This window comes from Rhea pennata, chromosome 1 (assembly GCF_028389875.1).
Source record: "Rhea pennata isolate bPtePen1 chromosome 1, bPtePen1.pri, whole genome shotgun sequence".
Lineage (NCBI taxonomy): Eukaryota > Metazoa > Chordata > Aves > Rheiformes > Rheidae > Rhea > Rhea pennata.
This window is the reverse complement of record NC_084663.1, coordinates 3,382,277-3,410,024: the sequence shown is the minus strand read 5'-3', so window position 1 is coordinate 3,410,024 and position 27,748 is coordinate 3,382,277. Positions and strand designations below refer to the sequence as shown.

Here is a 27,748-nt window from a genome sequence, read left to right as displayed (position 1 = left end):
TCTCATCCCTCCCCAACACAACCTGCCTTTTCGCCCCTGTCCATGGGTACAGACTCTGGCAGAGCTAGCAGGACCAGAGCAATATATGATGTTGCAGGTCAGCACTGAGCAATTCCTGCCTTTCATTTGCCCAAATATAGCATGAAATTAATACAGTTGTCACAGCAAGAACAGAGCACAAAGCTACATTAAGGGAACAGTGTAAAAGTCTGGCATTCAATTCTTGTTGGAAAATCTCCTTTCCTCTTTTGTGGGGAAATCAGGAGAATTTACAAATGATCTATCCATCCAGATAGATATATTTGGAAATTGCTTAATAGAATATTCACCCCCAAATAAGTCTCTTTGCCGTGCAAATAACCACCTGAGGATACATGGCAGTTTACAATAGCCTTATAAATATCAGACGTCTTTGCTTCCTTATCATTATTCATCTCCTAGTGTCATGAAAGTACATAATAAAAATAATCATAAAAAAGTCTTAGTGAGGACTTTATTTGAGAAAATTTTAAAAGTATAATCTGTCCAAGGTAGGAAGCTGTGAAAACTGGATCACAAACACAGCAATACCTTGCAGCACCTTGGGCACAGGAAAAAAAAAATGGTCAAAAATAGGAATAGGAAAATACGGGCGAAAGATGCAGCTGTGCAGGGGCAGAAGATGTTAGTTATAGTCTTGATAGATCTGTCTGCATACAGCTTTTATTATACCTGGTTACGGAGCAATGCCAAGTGGTTGACTACTCTCCTCAGGTGTTGGGGCTTTGCTATATGCTGAGCAAACATGCTGTTTGCAAGTATTCTTTAGACAGGTTTCCAGCATACCTCTCTTGGGTCGATTCTCCAGAACTCCTCTGGGATGAGGCTTTTTAATGCTTTTCCCAAACAGAGATCGCTGTCCACCATCAGTCATCACAACACTCATATTTGGGATCTCTTTAACTATTTTTTTTTGTTTTATTGAAATTAGGGAATGAGTCCCCAAATTACTGTGGGATCAGTGGGAAGAGTTCTGCAGAAAATTTGCTGTCTTTTTTCATTTCTCTGAGGTAAAAATGACAGTGCTAATCCAAAATAGATTATAGACCAGCCGCAGGGCAAGAGACAGTTGACAGAAGAAATGATATTGTGTGAGACTCAAGGTAACCCTGAAGAAATAACTTTGAATGGAACCAGAACCAGAGCAAGACTCACGAGCTCTCGTGCTCAAGTTCCCTCTGAACATCCCATTTATTCCTGCTGAGGTTGTGAATTGTCAATAGGTTTGGAAGTCCAAAATTCAATAAAGCACTTAATCGCCTCCCTATGTATTTTTCTTTTCAGGCAGGTACTTCAATACCTGCTTACATTTAAGCAGGTGCTTAAGTGCTTTCCTCAACAGGAACCTAATTGCGTTGTAATGCTACAGGTAACCATCTACTCCACAGGTGTGTTTTACTCAGGGATTTGAAGGACCATGACTGTTTTAATGCTATTTCTATACTGCCTATGGAGCCTGGGGATCCAGTGAAGGAAGGTGAAGCCATTAAAATTACAGGCATTTTAATTCTGTTCTAAGCAATTATATAAGCCCTATCCGCTTGTAGAGAAAGCCTCCCTGTGTCAAAGCTAATATTAATTTTAAATCTCAAACCTTTTCAAATTAATACAAAATTGTAAGTTTCCACATTCTTTGATTAAACATTCTGCTGTGTAATGACTACTTTATTATTTTCCTCCTCCAAATTACTGATTGTTGTCTTACATTACAGCCTCATCGGTACTTATTAAATTAACAAGACTGTGAAACACTTAATGAATCAAAACTCATCAAGTGTTTCCAAACTTAATAACTAATCTAAAGATTTTTTTATACTATATCTGCATGTGAAATTTATACATTCCCTACACAGTCGCTGAAGTTCAGATGGCTCTAATCTCATGAAAAATTTATTACTGCATATTTCTGTGATTTATTCAAAGTTTGCTGAAGCAACACGTAGTGTGTGGGGGAGGGGAGAAGTGCATTCATTTATAATTTTATTTCCAAGGCTTGTTTCAAGTTCTTAGAACCCCTGCATGTGTTTGTCTTCGTATTTTCACCAAACAACAAATCTGTAGCTGTAAACTGAAAGTGGAAATTGGGGTATGTAATGAATGGTCGAAATCCAGAGAATCCAGGAACAAAAGAATGGGAAATTCACTATTTCATGGTCCAAAATGTAAGACTGAAAGGAAAAACGTTTTATCAAGATAATGAAGAAGCAGATAAGCTTTCCCATCAGACAGCAGGAGGAAAATTAATGTATCTAGGGGGCTTTACTCTGTAGATTATGGGAAGGAGTATAGAGGGGCAGATGTTTATCAGCATGCAAACCAGCATGAACCAGTGCAATAGCATCCTTATACCCAGTAAATCCATCCCTGGGCAGGCCGTACCACACTTTACATCTGGGAGGGTCAAAACAACCCTAAAAGCAACCCTTGTGCCACAAAAAAAAAAAAAAAAAAAAAAAAAAAAAAACAGCAGCATTGATGATGGTGAGACATAGAGAGGGCAAAACTGATGACGAGCCCAGATGGAGCCTTGTGCAACTTGAACAGGATTTACGCTCTGTCCGCAGAAATTGCATCTCTCTGCCAGAAGTGTGATAAATGTACCCTACAAAGCTCCCTCGGGTCCCACTACCTTTCCCCCCTGCCCCGCACCGTCTCTGTTCTCGGCTTCCTTGGGGCAGCTGGATTTGTGATTACCCACTCCAACACCTCATCAATCTTGGGCTCCCTTTTACACATGCTGTAGGAGGAGATACCTTGCTGTAATGACGCTGCTGCAAAGCATGAAGCCTGCAGTACAGCCTGGTTCAGCGGGAGCTCACAAGCAACTAGCAGGGCAGCGATGAAAGACCAATGACCAAGTGGAGAGAAGAAATGCAACCCAGCCATATGGAGCTGGAAGGCAAAACCTGTCAGGCGTATACAGGAAAGGAGAAATTTATCCACAATTTATGCTCCAGCAGCTGAGACTCAAGAGTGGCCTTTTAACTGGATTTTACACCAATTCTCTATGATGCATTGAGAGGAGAGAGACAGGCACAGAAGGGCCTTGACTCAGCCCTGGGGGCAACTGTGGAGCAAAATGCAATTACATCTGGCTACTGAACTTGCCCTTGCCTTCCCCTGGCTGGTATGGTGTGCTCTCGCCTGGGAAAACTCATAGGCAAAAGAAAGAAATTGGAATAAATGGCCCTGCCTTTGCCATCAGTGACCCTGTGCCCCTGCTCCCCATCCCTTGCATGGAGTTATTTCAATCAAAGGAGATGGACCTTGGACCAACCCTCACATCCCACTGCACCTTTCTTCATCTCAGTGCTGCTTACAGGTGACAGGACACTTGTCCCTTCTTTCGGTGATGCAACATCCTCAGACGCATTTGTGACAGGTTTCTCCATTAACTATGCTTGGTTTCCATCCTTCCACTCCTTGCTTCCGCTCCACACACCCAGCCATTTGTCAAGGCATAAGACAAGGTCCTAGTTCCAGGCCAGGATGTTCTGAGAGCCCCCATTGGCAGAGGACAAGAGAATAGGAGGAAGTCAAATCCCTTCTAACAATTCACCTGACCAGGTTTCCCCTCATAGGAGACAGGATTGACATTAGCTGACGAGTGGGACTAAGCTCATCCCCAGGAACTCTGCATTTCTGCAGCGCATGCTCCCCTTAGGCAGCCATGAAAACTCTCTCTGCCTCAGTTTCCTCTTTATCACACTCAGAGTCATGAGTATGACTTACCCACAGTGCAGCCAAGTCAGTTAATTCATGCATGCTGTGTCCTAAATACCATCATCTTCCCTAGCCAAGTCATACCTATTGTTCCAGCTTACGAGTTTGACTTGAAAAAACAAGGCCTGGGCTGAAATGAGCACAGGCTGGAGTTAAGCTACATCTCAGGCATTTATTTGTACTTAACCAAGATCAGAGTCCAGATGTTTCTAGCACTGTGTATTTATGTAAAAGCTTACCAGCCCAAGAGAAAGCCCAGCCCAAAAACACAAGGCAGAATGGTTTTGTGCTCATTTTTATGAATGACAACTAGGCCCAGAAAGATCTGATGATTTTCTCAAGATCATACAGGTCTCCGGCACTTCTTTATGGCACAGTCTTACCCTCTCCTGGTGGGAAATTAAATCAGATATCCTGAATCCCAAGCCAGTGTCTTGCTCAGGAGATCAGACCTCCTGAAAGCTAGAGTTACCATACCAAAGGAAGAGGAGGAAATCTGGGTGTGGAACCCTCCTAAGAGGCATTTTGGAGTCACAAACCACACACAGCCATTCAAAGTGGCCCAACCTGCCAGCAGTGCCAAGTAGTCCACAAATTATCCCTGAGGCCTTCTGGTTTTAATCAGTCCCACTCCCAGATTACTCTTAGAACGTGACTTCAGGCTCCAGCACAAAGTATTTATCTTGCTTTAATTAGATTAGAAAAGCAGGAGTATTCAATACGACTAATCAAGTCAGGGGATCAATGCAGCATGTGACAGAGCCTTATATTGTCCTCTCTTTTGCAAGATGACAAGCAATGGATTAGTTCTAGAAGGCACCCAAAATAACACTTTGTGACCTAAACACAGAGGAAACATGAACTTTCATCTGTTTCCCCACGGGAGAAGAACAAGACAGTGCCAGTATATGTATACTATTCATGAAAGTCAAAAGTGTTAAGGCTGAATAGTCAAACCCAACTCCAATATCACCTTCTGATATTAAACAGAGTACTGAATTTTAGCTTCATTAATTGTAGCATATCAAGGTGCAATCTGCTGTACACTCCTGAACCTGCTCCTGCCGTTTCTGCTGGGCTCTGTGTCCTTTACCGAGCTGTCACATATAACTGGTGCACACAAGCCTCCGTGTTTCTTCTTGGAGGTGGCTGTACTTCATTCCATCTGCAATCTTAATCAGAGATGTGGTGGTCACCCTTTGGCAAAAGGCACCAGGTAAACTAGGAGGTTTATAAATATTATCTTCATAGAGACCCAGTTAACATAAACCCTGAAGCGTCAGGTCTAGATTTTATTCACCTGGCTGTTGGTACTTTGTGGTTTGGTTATTGGCCCATGACACTGGCCACTTATTCCCTGAGTAATGCAGACTAAAAGATGTAGCCATCAGTGGATGATGATAGTCCAGACTGCTCTGTTCCAGGCAATGATGAGTTAACCATGGAGGAATGGACTTAATGATCATTTCAAGTCATTGTTTATTATCTTACAGGACTGAAGGTGGAGAGAAAAGTGACCCTGAGTTCACATTAGCATTAAACTAGGGTGAGATTATCTCTGCTGAAGCCCTGTGGGCTACTCAGGCTCTGTATGAGAAGGCTGCAGAGCTCTTCCCAACCACAAGCCATCCTCTGACCAGGGTGAGCCCCTGAGCTACACATACAGCTTCAATGTCAAAAACTGTCAAAGTAACCTTTTAACTGCCTTCTCTCCTCTCTTCCCATCCAGAACTTTCTTCATTGTTAGAAAATACATTTCCATAAAGCTACATTTTGGCTTTAAACCAGTAGCTCCTCTTCTATCACAATGCATCTAAAAATCCATATTAGATTGTCCCATTGGGTAGAAGGATCTCTCTTTCCTCTTTTTGGCAAGGATCTATGACTGAGGATGGAGAGTGATATTAGCTTGTGTCCCCCCACATGTACACCCCATTTGCAGGTTTTACCTGCTTACAGTTGGTCCAACATGACTTCCCAGCCCAGAACATCCAGTTTTACCGCTCAAGCCTATGTCTCTGAAGTAAGACAGAGACTACCTTTTGAAGGAAAATGTATGTGAGGGTGAAGACTCTACCATCTCCCTGGCTGTGGCGTGCAGCAGGTTGGTTACACCCATCAATAGTGCTGCATTCTCTGTCTGGAGAGATGTAGGAATTCCTGGTAACCTTCTTGGTCAAATAACCGTATCTCTCCTCCCTTTCCGGGCATTTGTCCTTCTTACATAAATTCTGACTAAACTGACTTCATTAAAAGGAAGATGGGAAATACTTTTGCCTCCCTGCACAGACAGAGCAGCAAGACAACCCTTGTGATAGGTCACCTTTCTTCTCTCATCTTTAGTTACACCTTTGCCTCCTGTTCAAGCTCCATCCTGAGATCCTGAGATCTGCAGCACATGGCTCTGCAGAGCAGAGCTGCTCCCATCTCCTGCTGATCTGTCACACACAAAAGTTGCACAGCACTTCTGCACATTGGGTTCCTACTCCAGTTAATTTTGTCTCTTTCTCTCTATTCAGCCTGAAGCAGTTGGAGCCTGCACTGAGATGTAATGATCTCCTGATTTTGTTCTTGTGAGTCAGCCTCTGCTCAGTACAAACCTCCGAGCTAATCCCAGCATGAACAGCTGTTTCTGGCAAAATGAGGGACAACAGGCAGACAAAGCTGCTCTGGGTGTTTGTTTCCTTCTTCCTCGGGAACTAAATCTTGCCAGTTAAAGTTTTTGAGGATGTCCATTAAGTTTATTGAGCTTGCAGGAGGTCTCAACTACAGCTCAGTGTTTCATGCTCAGCTGTTCAGCTCAGTGCAGCAAACATTTAACAATTTAACAACCTGATGGGAGGGGAGAGGCGAGGAATGTGATTGCAATTAGACGGGTGTTTTTTCCCAAGCATTATCGTTAAAACAGCAAATGCTCTGCCACTAGAAACATGGTGAATACCAGAAAAGCAATTGTGCACAGTCATTCCAGGATCAGTTACTGCCTGTCTTTGAGCGAGAGGAAGAAGTGGTCAATATAGATATTTCAGATCCAGCGACTGGTTTGTATGTTCGAGGAGGTGTGAAGTTCAAATCAACCTACAGCACAGAGGAGACCCAGAAGCCTGAAGAAGTGGAGCGACGTGGCCAAGAGCTCCAGTGAGTGGGTGGCTGAGGCACAATATGGCCCTAGTCTCTGGGGTCTCAGTCCCCTCTCCTATCTACTTTTCCCTGTCAAGTTCCCTGGAAAGAAGAAGAAACGTAGACACTGAGATGAAAAGGATGAGTAGGACAATGCACTTGCCAGGGTCACTTCCTGGTGTAGCCTTCTAACTCACTCTGCTGTTACTTCATCTTTCCTTCCTGGGAGCAGCTGATTTATCTTTATTATCCTCCTCTGTTGTCATTGTCATTAAATTTTGTTGAGCCAAGAGACTCCACTGTGTGCTTTAGTAATTTGATCAGAAGGGAGGGGAAGCAGAGCTGAGGTAATAGGCAGCGTGAAAGAGGTCAGGAGAAGCAGCCGTGGCACATTAAGGGAAATACAGATGCGGGCTCACTTGGAAATGGTAATCATATAGAATGTGCCTGAGCAACTGGCAGCAGTAATCTAGAGCAACAGCAGCTCAAAGCCCTGTTTATTCCCCTCTTTTTATTCCGCCTGGCTGTAGTCTCATGTCTCTAAGACTTGATCTTGCAGGGATGTCACATCCCAGGCCTTTCTCAGGTTTTAGTCTGTCTTTATCAATGCAACCAGTTGCTGAAATTAGTAAGCAAAGAGTACTGGCATTGCTCTTCCACACTTGCTGATTTACATGCACTTCTGCATGAATTTGTGGCTTGTTTCATTAAGTATCAGCCATTGAACAATCCCAGTGGCAGAGCAATCATTCACCTGTGCTGTTTTATTTATATTGCAAGAGTCCCTTGCTGAAAGAAGGATCCCACCATGCTATGCAGTGTAGTACTACAGACAAGTAGTGAAAGTTATTTTTATTCCAAGTCTGAATGGACCAAAGAAGCAGAAAGTAAAGGGGAAAGCAAGCTCGAGGATATTAGAGATAAAATTGATTGAGCTTCTAAAAATCAGAATAACAAAAAGAAGAAATAGAAATTAATTACGTTTGTAGGTCAGTAGCAAAAATCCTGTTTCCTAAAGCCCTGGCCAGCACCCTCATTGCTGATGCATTTGCAGCTGTACTGCATCTCCTGTTCTCATGTGCGAATCATGCACTGTGAGTCACAACCTTATCAACACTGAAGAGGACAGAGCCTGATGAAAAGTGCAGAGAGCCACCTTTAGGTACGGTCTTGTGGATTGAATCCTTACAGCTTAAAACATGTAACACCGAGCAAGGTGTTAACATGCAGCTAACCTTAACTCCTGAACAGTTATGACAAGCTGAGAAGATGTTTAACCCTGAACCTCACTCTTTGATACTTCTAATAGGATACACCCTCAAGGCAGAGATACAGATCCATCCTCTTTTTCTTCCCTTCTAATTCTTCCCGTGCCTCATGTTTTTTAACACAACGCCAGTGTAGTTATGTCATGTGTTTAGACATGTAAATACATGTGGAACACACAAAGTTTTATACTCATGTATATGTTGCCAGTAAATGAAACTATAATGTCTGTATTACACAAACACACAAAAGCATGTTATTATGAAAAATAACCTAATTATAATCAAATATGTTTACACTGAGTGCACATATACACAAACAGAACACAGCTCATCTGACATATTTTAAACCTCTGTTCCAGGATAAAAGAAAAGCTCCTTAGAAACTCTGTAATGACTACAAATGGCCAGTCCTGTTCTGAAGTTAGGTCACATCAATCCCACATTTGTACTGGGTTATAAAGAGAGCCTGCACATCTAAAAGATGTATCTGAACACACATATAGAAAACTTATACATATAGATAGAAAACACGTCTCTTTTATCTTGTATCTCTTGCCCTCGCATACACATGTTCTTATGTGTATGCATATGCACACGAAGAGACTTAATAGATTCCCAAAATGAGATAGAAATAATCATGTACAGTACAGAGGAGCTGTCCAAGTTCTGTAGTGCTGGCCAGGCTATGCCCAGTGTGCAGCATAGTAAACAGTAATTTCAATGGACTAAATTATTTATTAGATTTTTTTTTTTCTTTGAAGCTCATAAAGGTAACAATGAAAAATTACTCAAGAGCTCATTCATTCTGCATGCTGAGAGAAACATTGTGTGTATGTGTATGTATATATATAGATAGATATAAAGCAGGCCATGCTGGGATCTTATTTTTTTTTTACAAATAGACTGCAGGTTTACTGGCACCACAGAAATAAGCAGACTATCATCACAGTTAAAGGAGCAGTGCAAAAATCCAGAGTCTTCACGAACACATAAAACGACAGAGGGATAGTGTGCTGTAGGTGCTGAAGGTGGATGTTCACTTCTGGCTTAAATAGGCTGGAGGCAAATGATCATTTCAATAACTTCAGGCACTGACTAGCCTTGGGCCACTGGAACATCATGACAAAGACATATATGTTGTGATTATGATTGTCCTGTAAAGTCTCTGTGCACTCAACTTCAATGAAGCCTCGTGGTTTCAGTCACGATGATGCATGTAGAAGGATATTCTATATTTTGTTTTTCTCCAGACCATAATCAAACTTAGGATCCGTCTCCCACTGTTTCCAAATCCTTAGCACTTGATCTTGGGCTCTGTATCAAATTTATCTTCACACTACATGTTATCTGCAAACTGAAAGATCCAAAAGCATTTCCAGACTGTCCTTTCAAACTTTTTCATACATTGAAGAACAGCTCAAGGGTTGAACATATCAGCTTCCTATAGCTAAATATCATTGGAGATTCTCTTGTAGCTCAGTTAGTATTCACAAGCCCTGTCTTGATGTCACACATTTTTCTGGCTGTCCTGGTGTTCAGTACAATCACTGGTCTTTCACGTATTTTACATCAAGTGTTTTCTAATATGAGAATCCAGCTGCTGAATCATGTGCAATAACACTGCCTAGAAGGTTAGAGGAGAACATAAACAACCCAGGAGACAAATTAAACTTTCTTAGGTGTACCCTGATCTCCTCTGGCATTTGGCCATATGAACCAAACCAAGGAGCTTCCAGAGTTCATCAAGGGAGCTGTTTCCCACAGGTTCATCGTATTTCTAAACACTTGATGCCCTCTGAAAAAATAGCTCTACAACTGTCGGTGAAGGATTTTGCCATGGATCACTGATTTTTCTAATTCCTTCGGAGTTTTCCATCAGCTTTTTTCTCCTCTAGAGTCCCCAGCCACATTCCGTATAGCAGTAACCTGGGTTCGGTTTTTTTTGAGACTCTGAAGAAAAGGCCAGAATATTGTAGCTATCTTTAATTACCAGAGGATTAGCAGTAGTCTTCCTTGATATCTCAACCATGATACTAACTTCAGGAGGGATTTCTCATACTTTGGGATCTATGCCCCTGGAAGCTGCCTGGTTTCTCATTCCACTGCTTTACAGAATGGCCAAGAACTCTTCACTGTAGTCAAGTATGAAGTGACAAGAAAATCCAAAAGGTTGTAACCCTGGCCAGCAAAGGACAGTATGAGACTTGGTAGATTTTTCATCCAAACCCTAACACTGAGGGCTCAAGAAGTGATACTTTGTGTCACTTCATAGCAACCATTTCTGGTCATTCTTTGACTAGCGGTCCCTGGAAGAGTGTTTTTTCAGCTTGCCTCAGCTGCCCAGAGCAACACCTTAGGCAAGAAGGCTGCAGAGAGAGAGAGAGAAGCGAAGGGCAGTGGAAACTGCTGTTCCTTCCCAAGGAGGTGAGAAATCAAAGGGGAAATGTATTCATTGCCTGGCTGAAGCAGGCCACATGCTGACACTGTGCCAGCATGATGGGAACAATTGACTACAATCAGTTCTCAGCTTTGGGTGGGAGATTTGGACAAATGCCTCGGGTGCTCCCTGGTGACACAGCAGACAGTCCAAAGGAACTTCTCTATGAGGATCGCAGGGACCTCATGAACTAAAAAGAGCATGGGCACTGGACACAAACCAAGATCCATTAGCTGTGGTATATAGTATATCTAAAGTAAGAGTCACCTTCCTTTGTAAGCAATAGAGACATATCCATACAAATTAACTGTCTAGACTCCCTTTATAACCAGTAGAGAGATGTTGCTACTGCTGAGTCTTGTTCATGCCATCCTAAAGCTCAATGTTCAGGAAGCCAAGTGCATCCATTGTAATGTATATTATGTACAGCATGTATCCATAATGTAATGTACACTACACTGCATTATGAAAGGACCTATTTCTCTCTCCTGCTCATAGCAGGAGTCTGGATGCTTCATCCTGATGGAGACAAACACATTGCTGTTAGGTGAGAGGAATGCCACTGCTTCTGCCTAAATGCATCTGCTCTACCCACAGCTCATTAGCATGTGGTCACCCAGTGCAGAAGGGTGGATGCATTACTGTGGAGCCATGTCCCAGAAATTCCTCTGCAAGCTGAACACTGCCTGTGATAGCTGCATTGCTCTAAGTCTTGCTCAAGCAAGCAGTGGGAAGGACAAGCAAAGAGAGTGAATGTGGCTGTGAAGTGCAAGCCTGTTGGTAGCCATCTGACTGGGTAGGAGCTGTTTCCCCACAGGTTTCCCTGGGATAGCATTCTCCACTAGCATAGCTTGAAGATCTTATAAATGAAATCCTTCATTTTCAATTCTGAACTCCTGAGCTTCCTGGGCAATATATCTTCCCTTTTTCCCAGAAAGGTAAAGGGAGAATCAAATAAGGTCTTAGAAAAACAGGTGTTGTAGGGGCACTTTATGTGAATATACTTGCAGTATATTTATAATAAACAGAGACGAATTTGGTGATGTTGACCCTGGCAGGCTATGCTCTGCGGAGTGAGGTGGGAACCACCTTGATAACATTTGCAGAAGGTTGTGCAAGAACCTTGCCATGGCCACATCGCAGTGTTGGGAAGCTCAGTACTGTTGTCTGTTAATTAGGCTGCTGTACACCAGTCTCATGCTATTTCCTACTGTAAGAGGTTATTCCAACCCACTTTTCACATCACAGAATCTGAGGTATGCAGGGCATTACTGTTTTCCCCTTCTTGCCTTAGAAAATAAGTAGCTCAGTAGGGAGTAGACTCAGAAGTCTGGACCCCCAGAATTGCTCCCTCTTGGGTGATTTGGATAGTGACAACTTTAGGCAGAGGTTGAGCTGCATGTTTCCCTATTGGCAGACAACTCTCAGCTGCTGATCTGCTGTACTCTCCTCTCGTTGATAAAAGGCCTCCTTTCTCAGAGCTAAATGCTTGGGAGATGCCCCTGGTGTGTTTGCAGCTTTGACCCAGTGATTTTATGGTTACTGACTATTGGTCCAGCTTTCTCAAAGGAACCCAGCATTAAAATAGCTTTCTGTATTCCTCGAGTAACTTCCATCATCCCTTGGCAGCAGTCGTTCCTTCACATCCTCTCAGTGATGCTACTAGCACCAAGCACAGGGTCCCACCAATCCTAGCTCTCTGAAGCACTTAATTAAAGCAGAATCACTCAATAATTCTGTTGTGCCTTCCCAGGCATCTGGTCATTCACTTCTCATGTGCACAGGCAATTAATTTTTAGGTTGTCAGTACAAAGGGACTGAAATAAGAATATTTAATCCAGCCCAGCAGGAGGAAAGAAGAAAGCTGTTTTGGTCTGTGAGTCCACCTGCATGGCTCTCCCCCCGGATGCTAAGTGTCCACAATCCCTAAAGACCTCCCAGAGTGTTGAAAGTTGGAGGAGAAGGAAAAGTTTTGAGATAAAACAATTCCCTCTCTTCCCTGATTCCATTAATATTATAGATAAATTAATAACCATGTTCCTGCCTGGAAACCTCATGAAAATCAGCAGCCCAGGGTACTACACACAGATAAATGCTAGACCCTACCTAAAGGAGCTAGTAGATGGGACTAGCCCAAGAGAAACTTTATCTCCCATTTCCAGATGGGGAGCTGTGACAGAGAAATTTAAGGATAAATTCAGACTACCCACTCTAGCATCTATCGTCAAGAGAGAAGTGAGTGATCCAGACTAGCTCTCCAAAGAGTGAGAAGAAAGATGGATTGCAATAAATTTATCTGCCATGTGTGCATAATAAGATCAATCTCTACCAGCTGTGCAGGATCTACTGACCTCGAGTAGTGGGACATCTAAATGCTTCTCTCCGCCTGGAAGTTAACTGCCCTAAGTGCCTCACCTTGTGTCACTTGCAAGAAAAGCCTGTCTGTATGTGGCCCTTGGTGATCTGTGCAGAGTCATAGAGACCATGTAGAAAACACAGCCCTAACAGTCCTGATTCATGTGCCAAGACATTTCTCACTAATTTATCCCCTTCTTCACATCCTTTTCTTTTTTTAAAAAAAAAAAAAAAAAAAAAAAAAAAGGAAGTCAGAATCATCATTTTCCCCTGGCATTTACTGAAATGTCATTTGAATGAGACCAAACAATGTTTTATATTCCTTCGGGTTACTGATATGGACAAAAGTCCATAAGGACAGGAAAATTGCAACTCTGATCTGGTTAATGGATATTAGAGGCACAAAATGCTTTCAAATGCACGCAGTTAGCTTCATCTGCTAATTAAGTGTGGGGGGGTGAAAGCTTCTTTCTAGGAAATATGGTAATATATATCGATCAGAAAAATGAAGCTTCTATACCAAAGCCTGAGTGTGATGCAAGGTTAAGGGACTTTAATTAATGAAAAAGCTTTTTTATGAAATGATGCCGCTACTCACAGAGAATATAGACTATGACCTCCAGTTAAGTGGAGACACCTTTTAAATATGTCACTATTCATACAAGCATCACTCACTCTTTTTTTTTTTTTTTTTTTGGCCAAAGAAATATTGCTGGCCAAAGATTTGCTGACAAATCCAGCTCTCCTGTTCTGCTCTGCTTTTGTGGTGGGTATCCAGGGGTGAGATGACCACCACAAAAACCTCAGCCCAAGGTGTGAGTGTCTTTCATGAGATGAGCTCTGGTGAGTGAAGATCCACAAGGGATCCACAAGCCTTGTCCAAGGAGCAGATATAAAATAGTAAGTAGTGAAGTGTAGCAGGAGCAGATTTGCAGATTCAGAGGAGCTGTGGACCCGGTGTGCTCATTTTATGTATTTCTAATTCACACATTGAGTACATTTCATGGACTTTACTTCAAGAGATACCCATTCTGGTCACATGGACTGAACATCCATTAACATTAGCCACGGTCTTGGGGCATATCTTCTGGTTTAGTTATGTCCAAAACTGGATCAGTTGATACAGTCTCGGTCGTTCTCAGGTGAGAACCAAAGCTAGTAAGTGGAGACAATTGGGAGATTTGTTCAAAAGTTCACTCCTGATCCAAATAAATTTAAAAGAGCAATATAAATAAAACCCAAAGTTCTGTCACATTTAGTCCTTAAAACAATTCATTTGCATTTATTTTAAATCCAGATTCCTAGTTATTCAGACACCTATATCACCATTAAAATAAAAGACTTTTACCTCTCCTTGCACATCTGGGTTTAGTTTCTAACTCCTAGAGGCACAAATAGAAATATGAATTAGCTCCTTCCATCACTCATTTTGATAGCTGCCCTGCTTATACAGCAAATTAAATTATAATGAATTTCAACTGCAATTGGAAACAAGTGCTTTAATTGTTCAGTATACTAGTGCTACACTGTTTACAGGTTTCTTCAAGAGTAAACTTAAGTCTAGGATGGATAGTAAACTTACAGAATTTCACCTGCAGCATTGTTTTCGTTACCTGAAAGATAATACATTTACTTCCACTGGGATTACATTCCACTGGGATGCTTCTACTTCTCAGGTCTTCTTCTTCTGCATCTCAGGTCATCTATCATTGTACTATACAGGTGGAAAGGAGTCTTTGCGGCAGGATTTAACTGATTAACTTGAGTGCAAAAAGACATCTAATAGTTTGCCTTTCCTATCGAAAATCTAATTCACAGCTTCTTTACCTAGTGGACAGAAGAGAACCACTCAAGTCAGTTCTTGATGGAGTAGCAGGATTGTTCTGCTATAATCTCCAATGGGAAGAACTACTACACTGCTCACACAAAAATGGTGGTGGTGTTGTATTTAGTGTGGTTTTTTTCTACTGCATCTGTCACCAGTGATATCTGAACATCCAAGTTTTGACTTTACATATCCCATAGCAGAGTCCTGAGAAACCAAATGGGAAGGAATTGCCCAGTGCTGAAAGTGATTACGCTCAGGCCCAGTTACAGGGCTCATGTGTGCTGCTGACTTGAGTCGGGTGTGCACAGCGAAAGGACTTCATAAGGCAGGGAAAGGCAGACAAGGTTTCTGCGGAGAAAAGTGGTGTTGACTCCCTCCAGAGGGAACACTTCCTTCTAATCATATTTTTTTCTTGCTTCTGATAGTGCTGAGTGAATTTGATAGTGATAGTGATAGTGCTGAGGCTAACAGAATCCAATGGAAATTCAGAGAAAAGCAACATTATCCACTGAAACGTCAGACAAATATTGACTTCTCCATAAAAGGCTTACTCAGATGCCCTCACAGAGTCAATATTTGGTGGGGAACATTAAAATTTCACAGGCCCATGGCCAAGGTGACTTTCTGCAAGTAAGAATGCGCCCTCTCATAGCAAACCTGCCCACTAAGCCTGCCACACGAGGGTAGAGACACTTCAGCTTTCAGCAGTCCCTGGTCTTCCACCTGATTGACAACAAGTATCATTTATCTGTCTTTTGTTCTGATGGGATGAAAAGCCTCCTGCCCAAAGGAGGTGCCTAGACATCAACAAATCCAAGGCTACGATGAATCCATCACAAGAGAGGAAAAGAAAGGAAAAGCTGTTAAAGCGACTTTGATAATGGGCACTTCGCAAATATATCTAACAGGTCAAAGAGGTTGGTAGGTAAATTTCTGGCACCTGAGTTCTGCTTTAGCTAATAAACATATTCTCTGTAAAGGCTGGACTCACTTCACGTTACAGTAAAAGGGAGATTTCCTGCTTGGTGGGAATTGTCAATCCCCAAAAGCTTTTAGAACCTCGTGACTGAATTTCTTGTGCATTATACCCCATTATGCAGATGTCTTAAAGTAAATGTAAATCACATCAGCACTAATTGTAAAGGGCTTTTGGCTGCAAAGAGCAGAGTGCTTTGAGATGGTTTCTGATGGTCTAACGCCCATGTGACTTCACCCTCACCTTCAACCGTCATGTGACATCCTGCCTATGCTCATCTACACGTTGTGATGTCCTGAGCGCTCAAAGACAGGACCAGTAGGGTCCTTTGGGTTAATTAAATCATGATTATTTGATGTCTGGAGCCCAAGTGACAAAACTCATTTCTGACCTTGTCCCTTCCAAGGGGAGAATGGTTTGTGATGCACGACAGCGACTCCAATCTCATGAGTCTCTGCTCACAAGCCTTACCCAGATGAAGGCATCGCCCACAGTGCTTTGGTCCCCCCCCCCCACCACCTTGTTAGTTGAGACAGAAATCACCAGCATCATGTCAGTGCAGCAGGTCTCTATTTTCTCCTATTCCAGACCTCCCCCTTTCCCTCCTCCCTTCTATGGCTGTCAGTGGGGGAATAAGATGTCAGGAAATGCTTAGGAAGACCGAAACGGACAGTTCCCCTCCTCCCTACTCAGGCCGTGAATGCAATCCTAATTCTATTAGCCCAGCCGCTCCATTATCCAAATAGCCCCGCACCAGCCTCCCCATGCGTTTGTGGACGCATTAGTATAATGGCAGTGAGTGTTGCCAAACACGTGCTGCCTTCTATCCCAGATACACTTCCCTGGCAGATACAGTGATTTCTATATATTTCTTAAAACACGTAAGTATAAATTAGTGCACCTAAAGATGCCAATAACTTTGGAAGATATGGATCATATGACAGGGCTACTGAGCAAGGCTCATATTTTATAATATCCTGTGGAGTCATGCCTGAATATATATATGTACAAAATGCTGTGTGTTAGTTCATTAAACACCAGTTGTGCTATATGTTTTATCATTTAAAATCATTACAGCTGGAAAAACTAAGCCTGATTCTCTGCTTTCTATGCTAAGTGCTTCAAGGCTTGCAAAATCTGTCTAACTCCTTGTAAATGGTGAGTTTCTTATGTTAGGGCAATAGTGGCTCCCTTTTTGTTTTTCAGCCAGAGGGGAGGAGAAGTGCAGGTAATGGTTGTATGACTTGATTTTTCCCTTTTCCCATGACCAGCAGATCTACAAATGTGCAGTAGGTCCAGGATTTATATGTTTCCTACATGTCACAAGTACTGCACATTCCTAGGAGATATTACAGCCAGGAGCTGTAATCACAAGAATTTGTGCTTTATCCCTCCAGTCACCCTTATCCTCTTGCAACAAACCTATTATGTGATGAGTGAAAGATGCAGGGGAGTTGCTGCCACTAGAGCAAATTCATTCACCCACAGCCTGCTCCCAATATGACCCAAGAAACAGGGAATTTGGGAAAAGACTGTAACCTGGATGAGTTGTGCTGGTGTGTCACAAATATTATGAAAGCTACGGACTGGACTTCTGACTTTTAAGAAATCAATAAGGAGACAACAATTAACTACGCTGGGTCTATGTTCCAGTTGACCTCTCTCACAGCCATCAGCAAAAAGGGCAGCATCCCAGGGTAACCACAAATCACAGGATCAGGCCAACATTTTTTCTTCAAAAATTCAGCACTAAACTCAGGGTAACTTTTCACTGGAGAAAAAAAGATAATATTGTGGAGATGCAGGATGGCAGAAAGAAACAACTGGGAGCAAGAAAAACAAACATCATCTCACTAAAATACATAGGATGTTTGGATCTGAACCAGTTGAAGAAGAAAATTTAATCTGGTCAGTAAAGAAGCTGACTGGTTTTGCAGGGCTCTAGAGGGAAACTGGCAATGCTAAAACCCACAAATATTCCCTTTACTTAGGGAAAAAAGATTCAAAACTGCAGTTCATTATCACGGATGACTTCTTCCTTCCTTCCCTTAAATAACTGCACAAGGAAGAAAACAAAGACATATATAAACACATGCTAATGTGTCAGATAATAAGACTTCAATATTTAAAAAATCTTTTTGCACATATCCAACTTATTGCTGTTCCTCTAAGTAGAAAGAATAACACCCTGAAGCTATCTGAATACCACTCTGCAGAAGACAGGGGCCAGGAGTCAGTGCAAATAGTTCATTATATAAACTTTGTGCCACTATTAGCAGTAGGTGGATTGATTGTCAATTTAAAAAGAAAGATAGGCTGGTGGAGAAAAAAGGAGGTTATTTGGCTTGTGTGGGAGTGGGGGAGCCTACTATATTTGCCACAAGCACTTTTATCTGTTTAGCTATGAAAATTAATGAAAATAAATGATCAGAAGGCAATAAATGGATCTGCAGTTCCCCTCGCGAAGGAATTCTGCTACACTGTTTACACATCTAATGTTTGTTTTGAGACTCCGCAATCTCCACACGATGCTTCAGTGCATATGGTGTTGTCACCGTATTTCTTTTTCCCCCTTTTAATTTACTGATGCAGGGTCTAAAAGCATGCCTGAAGCTGTGGGTTGGTTTCTGGAGCCTCACCTTGCTGGGAGTAGGCGGTCCCCCCCCCTCCAAGACAAGCCAGCCTGGGCACGCAGGGACAGGATGAACTCTCAGCATCCCAACAACAGCAGAAGCCACCAGCTGGTTGCGAGACACCAGGCATCCCCATTGACCCACGTATTTGCACTGGGTCAGCAAATGGGGAGCCCTCGCAAAGAGCTAGTAGCAGCAGGCTGTTATCTGCTAAGGCCAAGTCCACAGTACCAGATAAAATAGGCCAAGCGCCCTTCTGTAGCTTTGATGACAAGCGACACAGTGCACAGCTATATTTTCCTCTCCTCGCCTTTCCCCAGAAATGGGGTTGATGTGTCTTTACTGCCCCTGGGTCTGGTCTTGGTGTTCCCGATCCTTGCCTGGGCGTTGCCTGGAAGAGTGTAGACTGGCCAGGGTGAAACCAAAGCAGGCATCATCCTAATTGCTTGTTGTTCAGGGTCAATCCATGAGGCAAGTCTGCTCCGGTGGGCTTTTCCCAAACACGTACCCACTCTTCTCCTCTGCTTCCCCTGTTTATATGACAGATAGACCTCAGATCTTAATCAGTATTTCAAAGGATGAGCTAAGAGCATGAGCTAAGAGCACTAAATGCACAGGCTAACAGCTTACAATACCTCCCAGCCTTGGCAGTGGTACACTTTGTCCGGCTACACAAATCATGTAACACCGTGTTTATACTATTCTGTAAGGCTGTATATGCACTAGTAAATTTAATGTGCTCAGCATTACTCTCTGGAACTAAATCCAATGAGTATTGGATAGCACATGTACACATCATTAATTTTTTTTATCCTGCAAACAGAGCAGCTGTAACCAGACTAGCTCTTAGGAAAAGTTGCTGGCCATGCTCACCGCTGAACCATGTCCAGGAGCTGTCTGGGAGACAGCTAGTCTGCCCCACGGCAAGACTGCGCCAGGTGCCATTATAACGATTTAACAGACAAGAAAATCAATTCCCAGTGCCTGCCAATGTTCCTTCATGACTTCATGTATGGGTACTGACCAAATCTAACTCTCCGACAAGTTCACGGCTTGCAGAAACAAGGGAGGCCATGATTTACAAAACATGCAGCAATATCAGATTAAGGAATCCCTCTTCTGCTCCCATCTTGTTCCTGGTCCCATGTCACCATGACCCAACCTCCAAGGCGTGCACACAAATGCACACGAGACCATGCTGTGAGCAGGTCAAGGAACCGATCAACTTTAAGCACCAAAAAGACCCCCAAATTTATTTTTTTCCCCAACTGTCATCAGTTTAGAGGCACAAATGAGTGCCCAGGGGAGGGATATCACAACTGTACACTGCCGCGAGAGATAAGCTATTGCCAACCCGAGATCCACGAGAAAATAATTGATTATATTACTAAAGTGTTGAACAGCAGTTCTCCCAAATATGGCCCACATCTCCCTCATCTGTGAGGCACAGAAAAAGTTGAACTTGAGGAAGGGTGTTATGGTGGGTTTGTCTTGGCAAGCACATAGCTAAGATGGACTGGGTAGAGATCAGGTACATTTTCCTGAAGATGTGAGCTCAACCTTAGGAAAGTGCTGAATAAAGGGATAAGCAATTAGTGATGGATAGCATGTTCACCAAGTCCATTAGCTGTAAAGAAAAGCAAACCTGCAGCACGCTTAGCTGGAGAGAAAAGCAAACCTACAGCATGCTTCACATTCCTTCTCCGCATTTTCCTGCCTCACGAAAGCGTCCCTGCGACCCTCTCGCAGGGGCAGCCCATGCTGCCGTCTGTCAGGGGCTCCCCCCAGTGCAGGGCTGCTTCGTGTCTCATTGGGGACTGGCATTTCCAATCAATTAGACATGTCACCGGTGAATTTCTCTGCTAATTACTGGAGTTTATTATGTCTAAAGCCAGGTTAAACGCAGAATTCCTGAGGTTAAATGGGGTCACGCAGACAATCAGTTCCACATTTTCCATAGTGAAGGAGCCCCCCCATAATCTGTCACTGCCAAGTGGTTTGTAATGACCAGCCTGACAGTTAATGGTTTGAGGCAAAAATCTTGAGGGTAGATATTTCTCTTAGAGAGAGACAAAAAAAGTCTGAAACAGCAAGGAAAATGGTCATTTTGGAGGCAATTATAGCACAGACACATGAAAGGGCCAACAATCCTTTCTTAGAGTAGAGGGATATAGGCTTCCTCTACACATCAACAAACAATGTTTCCTCATCTTTTCTGGAGACCAGAGGATTTCCAAACTTCTTTTGGTTCCCTTCAATACCACATCCAATGGGTGAAAGATGTCCTGTCCCTTACGAGCATTTCACTCTGAGCTGTCTGTAGCAAAGCATGAAACAATTCAGCCCAGCCAGAGCACACAGGGAAGCTCAGAGCACTCAGTGTTTGCAGTAGCAGCTGTATGAAGAGCCCTGCCTAAATGTCAACACTGTTTACAGAAACAGTTATAGGGAATGCAAAAATAGCAATCAGGGAGTTAGGTACATATTCTCCATCCAACAGCTGGCAGATGAGTTTGTTCCATGGAGAAGTCCAAAGAGGATTCCTCTAACTGCTGGCCCTGCAAAATCTTCCTGAGATGTTTCCTCCTTCTCTATGTGACTTCCAAACCCTTACCTCTGTTGCCATTTGACATATCTGAGTCAAAAGTACCAGACTTTGCAGGTCAGATCCAAGTGTTTCTCTTCAGACTAGCTCCTCACTTGGATCAGAAATCCGGACAGGACACACAGATAACATCTAGACTGGAAAACTCTCCAATCTTCCCTTCCAGATCTTATGCTGGCAATGCTCCAACCCAAAAAACCTGCACAGCAAAGCCTTCAGATCCTACTCCAACAGAACTGACATCAGGACACCTTCCACTCTTCCTCCTCCTTTGCTTTGGTAAACATCCACTCCTCTCCCCTCTACAAGGAGGCACAGTTCAGAGATACCAGTTTAATGACATTTTAAATGACATTTCAGGACCTACTTTCTGGTCCAAGTCCTTTTTTTTTTTTTTTTTTTTTTTTTTTTTTTTTTTTTCTGCCACCCCCTCTGTCTAACAACAAACTTATTCCACCTGCTAGGAAAACTGTCACACACTTGATCTTTCCAGAGTACTTCCTCATTAAAACAGTTGTGGATGAGATTCAGGATCAAAGCCAAAGGAGAAAAAATAGCATTGCTGCAGTGATGCTGAGGCATTTAGCTACACCCATTCTACCAGCAAAACAGGCAGTCTCTGAGCCTGAGCACTGTTAAATTCTCCACAGGTTCTTACATGGCTTTGACAATCCATAGAAGTCTCTCAGATAATGTCCAAGAATGGCTTGGAGTTTTTATTGGCTTGGGGAACCATTGCTGGTACCCAGTTTAGGTGAGGTTACCCCTCCTCCAGGAGAGTAAGAGAGCTGAGGCCTGGAGATGTAGGCTATATCATGCCATTTGGTCTCAGTGCCAAAGAGCGATCACTGGTTCATTGCAGTTACTGGTATAGTCCCTGGGGAAAATGGATGCCTTGCTTTGATGGAAATGAGGTTGGTGCCAGCTTCTGCCTACCTCTTCTGCTTAGATGTAAACCCAGCGCTCTGTGAAGCCAGGCACAGAAACTGAACTGACGTGAATCATCCTGGAGTTGACACTTCATCAAAACGTGTTTCTGACACAATACTTTGAGGAAACACATAGTTACGTATGCCCTTTGGGGCTGAAACTACTGATCAGTGAATTTCAAAAGAGTATAGAAGTTTCATTCCAGACTAAGATGCCCAGATTGTGTCACAAGAACAGTGATCTTATATTAACACAGTCTTTCATCCTCAATAAATCCATATCACTTTGTAAGGTCATGAGTACACCACAGAGGCATTAATGGGTCCAGGCTTTCACAGGAGTGGGCGTAAGAGCAGTTTCATACACAGGAGTTCAGGTCTAGAGGACAAGAAGGATCCATTCATCAAGTGAATTCAAGGAAAAGATTTCTGGGGAGTCTGAGTGGGAGTGAATAGTGCTTGGACTTGGACAAGACTGTAGGACTAAGAGTTTAAGGGCCATGTTTCAAAGATTTCCAACCTCACCTTAACTCTTATTCAGTCAATGACATGTGGGGCATTTGCTAGACAAACGGTCCTGTCCACATACAACATCCATTGAATGGACAGACAGCCACCAACTGACCTATCAGCATAACCTTTTACACTGATTAACTGCTCTCTCAAATCTTTCCAACCACCAGAAAACCCTGGAATCACTGTGTTTATCATATGGAAGCAATCACAGCTATGTGTCAGGACTTCAGGGGATCGCTATTACGGCAGTGGGTGTCTCCCTGGAGTTCACTGTCCGGCTATTCGTGCATGCCTCCATGAACTCGGCAGGCTAGGCCTGCAGTACAAACAGAAATACAAATAAACGCTGTACATCAGACTCATGGCCAAGCGCTCAGCTCACTGGCTCAAACTGTTTTCCTAAAGAAAAAAAAAATCAAAGTAAGACAAAAACGAGTTAGCTATCTGAGATTCCCATTACCTCCCCATCCAGTTAGGAGATACTACAAGAAGATCATTTTCAAGATACTTGAGTACACTTGTCTCCAATCACAACTAGAAAATACTGTATGACATTAAAATACCCTTATAATAGAAATGAACATATAAATCAGCTTGCATTTCAAGGGCAAGTTCTGGGCCGAATTTGATTTGCCTGGCCTTAGCACATGAGGGATAGAGACTATGTCAGCTAGTATGAGGTGATCAGATATATTTAGCAGGGACCTAAAGCAAGGAAGAACCAAAATAAAGCGTGCAGAAGGTATAGCAAATTGAAGGACACTTTAAAAAATTCTCCCTGAGTCTAACAAAATAATTATTAATTCCTGTTAACAAGGAACATACTTAGGAGTTCAAAAGTATCATGCATAAAACAGAAAAGGCATTATAAGATGATAACTCTGTGCACTAATGGTGTAAGGAAATGCTGTAAGAGACCAAATACTTTCTTCAAAGAAAGTAATAAAATACATGAGCCTGCAATGGAAGCAACTTTAGAAGCATATTTAAAATGCAGTGATTAAGAGAGAGGCCCTGACAGCCGCAGGGTACCGATTCTGTAAAGCACTCAAGCATTTGCTGGATTTAAAAGCTTAAACCCAAGAGGTATGGAAATGCCTACACTTAGGCTTTCCTGAGTCAGGGCCTCCATTTGCCCCACCTGAATCCTCCCTGCTTGGGAGCAGTGGTGCTCGAGCTGAACTGAAGTAGAATATCAAAACAGCCGGATGATTAACAACTTGTGCCTTAAAGTGACCTGCAAATGTAAGGTCTGTGCAAAGCAGCAGAGAGGAGGAGACCTGGCTGTCAGTGAGATTGGAGGAGACAGATGTTTAATGGAATCCAGGATTACAGATCTGCCAGGCTTCACATGTAATCATCAGTTTCTTGGATTTCCTCTTTCTTCTCCCCTTCTTCTGGGTCTATTACAGGGTCAGGGGCCAAGGGAGGGGATGATGGAGATTTTCAGATTTGCAGCTAAATTCCTTGAGCTGCCCTTAATATTCTGATCTATTCCCAGCTGCAACCACAACCTGCTACTTTAGTGGGGCTCAGAGAGATGAGAGTGGATTTTTTGTCAAAAAAAAGTGTGTGTTTAACTCCAAGGATCTGTCCCATTTCCCCCAACTGAGTGCAGTAGCTCTGTTGAGCAGGGTGTGTTTGATCCACAGAGGCACAATACTGCAATCAATACTTCCAGATGACCGGCACAGGGCTGTGCTGGGTGACTCTGTGCCCCAGGGAAAATGTCTGCACAGTTTCCTACCAGTCATCAGCTCATGAAGATCAATAGTCCCTGTCATTTCTCACTTCGGGAAATGACACTACAAACACCACTTGCATTTATGGGTATTGCTCACTCTTTCATCTGGTCTTATTTATTTTTGGCCTTTGTGCAAGTGAGAGCTCTCACTGTGGGAAGGCAGAGCTGTTGTGTAGGACCCCACAACTTATAGGGACCAATGTTCCCATCTAAAAACGCCAGAGAGAGCAGGGGGAACGCTTGGCTGCTGGCTAGGTTGGGTGGCCTATCTCATTCCTCACATCATGACTCCAGCCAGCCCCCTACAGTTGTGTCCACCACAGTGATACCTTGAGGTAAGGACTTACAAAGGTGAGTTACAATGTCTTCTGCAGGAGCTCCGTGCCTTTGAATGCCTCCATTCATCCTCCTGCTTCTGGGCCACCTCTTTCAGCAGCCTGCAAGAGGTGCTGCAGGAAGCAGTCTGACAAGAGGACAATTCTTTGGCAAGCAAGAAGATGCATGCTGACATTAGGCAATGCTGAAGTTCAAGTTAAATGCAGCTTAGCTCCATGGATGGCAGAGTGAAACCCACAGCTCTATCCCTGCTAACGGAGGACACACAGAAAAGGGCCTAACTGTGGAGTTCAGGCATGCCATCATGGTGACTGAACATAGGTCTTTAAATAAACAAGACCATATAAGGCACTAAAGCATGTTTTATATATCTATATAAATATAAGAGCGCCCTGAAGGTTGGCCCAAAGTCCAGCAGGGAAACTGGGAGACTCAGCTCCAGTGCACTGCTCTGTTGCAGGCTTGTGGTATTACCAAGGACACTTCACTCAGCCTCCTCTGCCACTCCATTGCAAAATTTTGTCAGCAGTGTCCTGATACAGAGGACAGTTACATGGTTCATATCCTGTCAACAAGCAGGGCTTATACACTTTGTCCATGGCTAAGATACAGCAAAGTACTTGAGTGCTATACTTACACATTGCCCCACAGCTGGATGCCAGCGATTAATGCAATGTGCTTGCAGAGAAGTCATTACTCTAGGATAGGGCAGGTCTGGAAGAGAAGGGGCCCTGGCAAGGATGAGTAACTCCAAGCATGAAGCAAGGGGATATTAATCTGCATGTTGTGTTGAAGCCTTCCTTCCTGCAAAGGACCTTCATAGTGCTCCCGGCTAGTCCCTTCCAAACTGCCTGAGCTCTTCTAGGTTCCCTCAAGGAGGGATCAAGAGAGAGTAGTGTTTCCAAAGAGGGACTCACCCTGCTATCTGTGGGATGACTATTAAAGGGAGATATAAATTATTTTCCCAAGCAGTCTTTGTCTCTCCAGTACTTTTAGACAAGCTCAGATTAGATATCTGATGGTTACTTAGCACAAGCAAAAAGAGATGATGCTCCTGCAGAAACCAAGGGCCATATTCACAGTAACAAATATGAATTAGACACCTAATCTTACTTGTGTCCAGTGGCCATCTTGGGAGTTTGTACTAAAAGGCGAAGGTTGTATATGGAAGTATTGCACTTGTTTAAGGGCACAGGGGAGCACTTGAACACGGCACCAAACTGGCTTACAAAAAACATTTCCAAGGCATAAAAATAACTTACTTTGAGTGTGAAAAGTCCAAGGCTCAGGGACAGTGGGAGATGAAATTCCAGATGCCCACACATCTCATGGGATAGAGACAGCCCCCAGAGGAAATTCTTCCCTTCCCAAAGGCTGTTCATTTGGGGCATCATCAAGACCTTGAAACAGTTCCTCACCTCCTTACCCCAGCCTTTGAGTTATTTACATCCCTGCTGGAGCACACAACCCACACAGCAGGAGGTTAAGGGAGTCCCTACTCCTTTAATTATCGCACAGATGCTTACTTCTAGGATAGTCATGTGCTAGCAGCAAATGAGTTAAAATGAAGCTCAACTACAACTTTTTGCTATAACGTGCATTATACTGATAAAGAATCTTTTTTTTTTTCAAGAGAGTCAGCAGTACAATATGCTGTAGTTTTGCCAGTGGGCCAAATTGTTTTTATCATTCTTGGCTGAGAAATACAGGCACTTGCACACATGAGTGCATGCTCACTCACATAGTGTCTTTTCCATCCTTAGCTGAGCATCCATGCAGCATGGATGCCTCCATCATTTCTCCCAAGGCATCTGACTTTATTCAGTGGTCCCTTAATTAGGTGAGAGCAAATGCAATGGAGGATGGAGTTAAGTCTCTGATATTGCTGAGGGTGCTGAGTGGTATTTGAGGGGTAGGAAAGAAGTTAAAGAGAACAAAAGTTGCCTTTGCTGGTAGCTAGGATTGAATTCACTGCTGAATAAACTCTAGGAATTGTTCTTCCCAGTTTTGTGCAAGACTGCCCAAGAACAGGGCTGGTTGGCACAGAAATGGGTAGTGTGGCAGGCCTCCTCTTTTGAAGAGTTAATTATTCCAAGGATGTAAACATATTGTCAGCACCTTCTCAGCTTTCAGTATTTGAAAAATGAAGTTCTGCAGAGGACCTGAGCATCTCCCAGGAGTGAATGTGCACAGAGTGAGGATTTAGATCTTCTTCCACACTACACACAGTAGCACCTCCTGCAAAAATGAAAGCCATTGTCCCAAGAGCCTGCAAGACAGCACAGTCAAAATGCTAGACATCTGTAACAGCAGCACCAGACTTTATGATGGCTCAAATCTCCAGGTCATGGAGTCACAAAATTGTCGGACAATCTCAGTTTTCCATTTTAAAACAGGATTTGTCCAGGATTGTCTAGTCCTGGACAAATAACAAAAAAAGCATGACCTGCTTGCAAGCTGAAGGCTCAGAAACAAACAAACAAAAAACAAAAAAAAAAAAAACAAAAAGGAAAGAAAAGAAAGAAAGAAAACAGAAACAAACAAGCAAAACCCTTGAGTTATTTTTAAATTTTATGATCCTGAGCCAGGGGACAAGCTCAGACTGACAATCCCCTGGAAACAGACACTCCAAACCCAAGAGTTAATATTAATTGAAACCTTGTGCAAAGACCATATTTGAAGAAATTAAGCTGCAATTAAATAAAGTTATTAACGAATGCTTTAACTAATTGATATGATTGCATAAGCAGCAGACAAGATTTTAATCAGTGGTCATGAAAACAGAAGTAAACTAACCAGCCACTACCTCTTCTTTTTCAGCTAATTTGCACAAGATAATTCTATTGCAGATAGTGACTCAGTGGCAAAAGGAAGAAGAATAAATCTCAGGAGACAAATAGGTATAAACCTTCCCCTTTTTAATGAGAAACAGACAAAGAATGGCCAAAAAGACCCTGTCAACATGATTTGTGATGCAGTTACTTAATTTTTACCAAATGTAGTTTCTGCCATGCTTTAGTTTAAGTGCATATTTATCTGATATTTCACTGGCAAAGTTTAAAAGAGCCCCCAAAACACCCATCTGCTCCTGCAACACATGACCCTACCAGTCTCACCTTCAATATACTGTGAATGTTTTAGGGAGTGATAGTACTACTCAGAAGTGAATTATTCTCAGGTCATGGATTTCATTCTGCTGTTTTACAGGAAAGAAGCACAACTTCCTGCAAAAATGTGAA

General features: G+C 42.8%; 1 protein-coding gene across 6 annotated transcripts in view; it reads right to left on the bottom strand.

Annotated features, from left to right (window-relative positions):
- Positions 1-27,748, bottom strand: part of PLXNA4 (plexin A4) — a 466,810-nt gene that overhangs the window by 202,847 nt on the left and 236,215 nt on the right. The window contains exon 5 of one of the 6 annotated variants that reach the window (XM_062580382.1): positions 4,800-4,934. The exons of 4 other annotated variants lie outside the window; for them this stretch is intronic. In XM_062580382.1, coding sequence (XP_062436366.1) covers positions 4,863-4,934 — 72 coding nt within the window. In that variant the 3' untranslated portion in view covers positions 4,800-4,862. Of the gene's footprint in view, positions 1-4,799; positions 4,935-9,392; positions 9,505-27,748 lie in introns of those variants that run through there. One more of the 6 variants, XM_062580390.1, reaches the window with a different exon arrangement.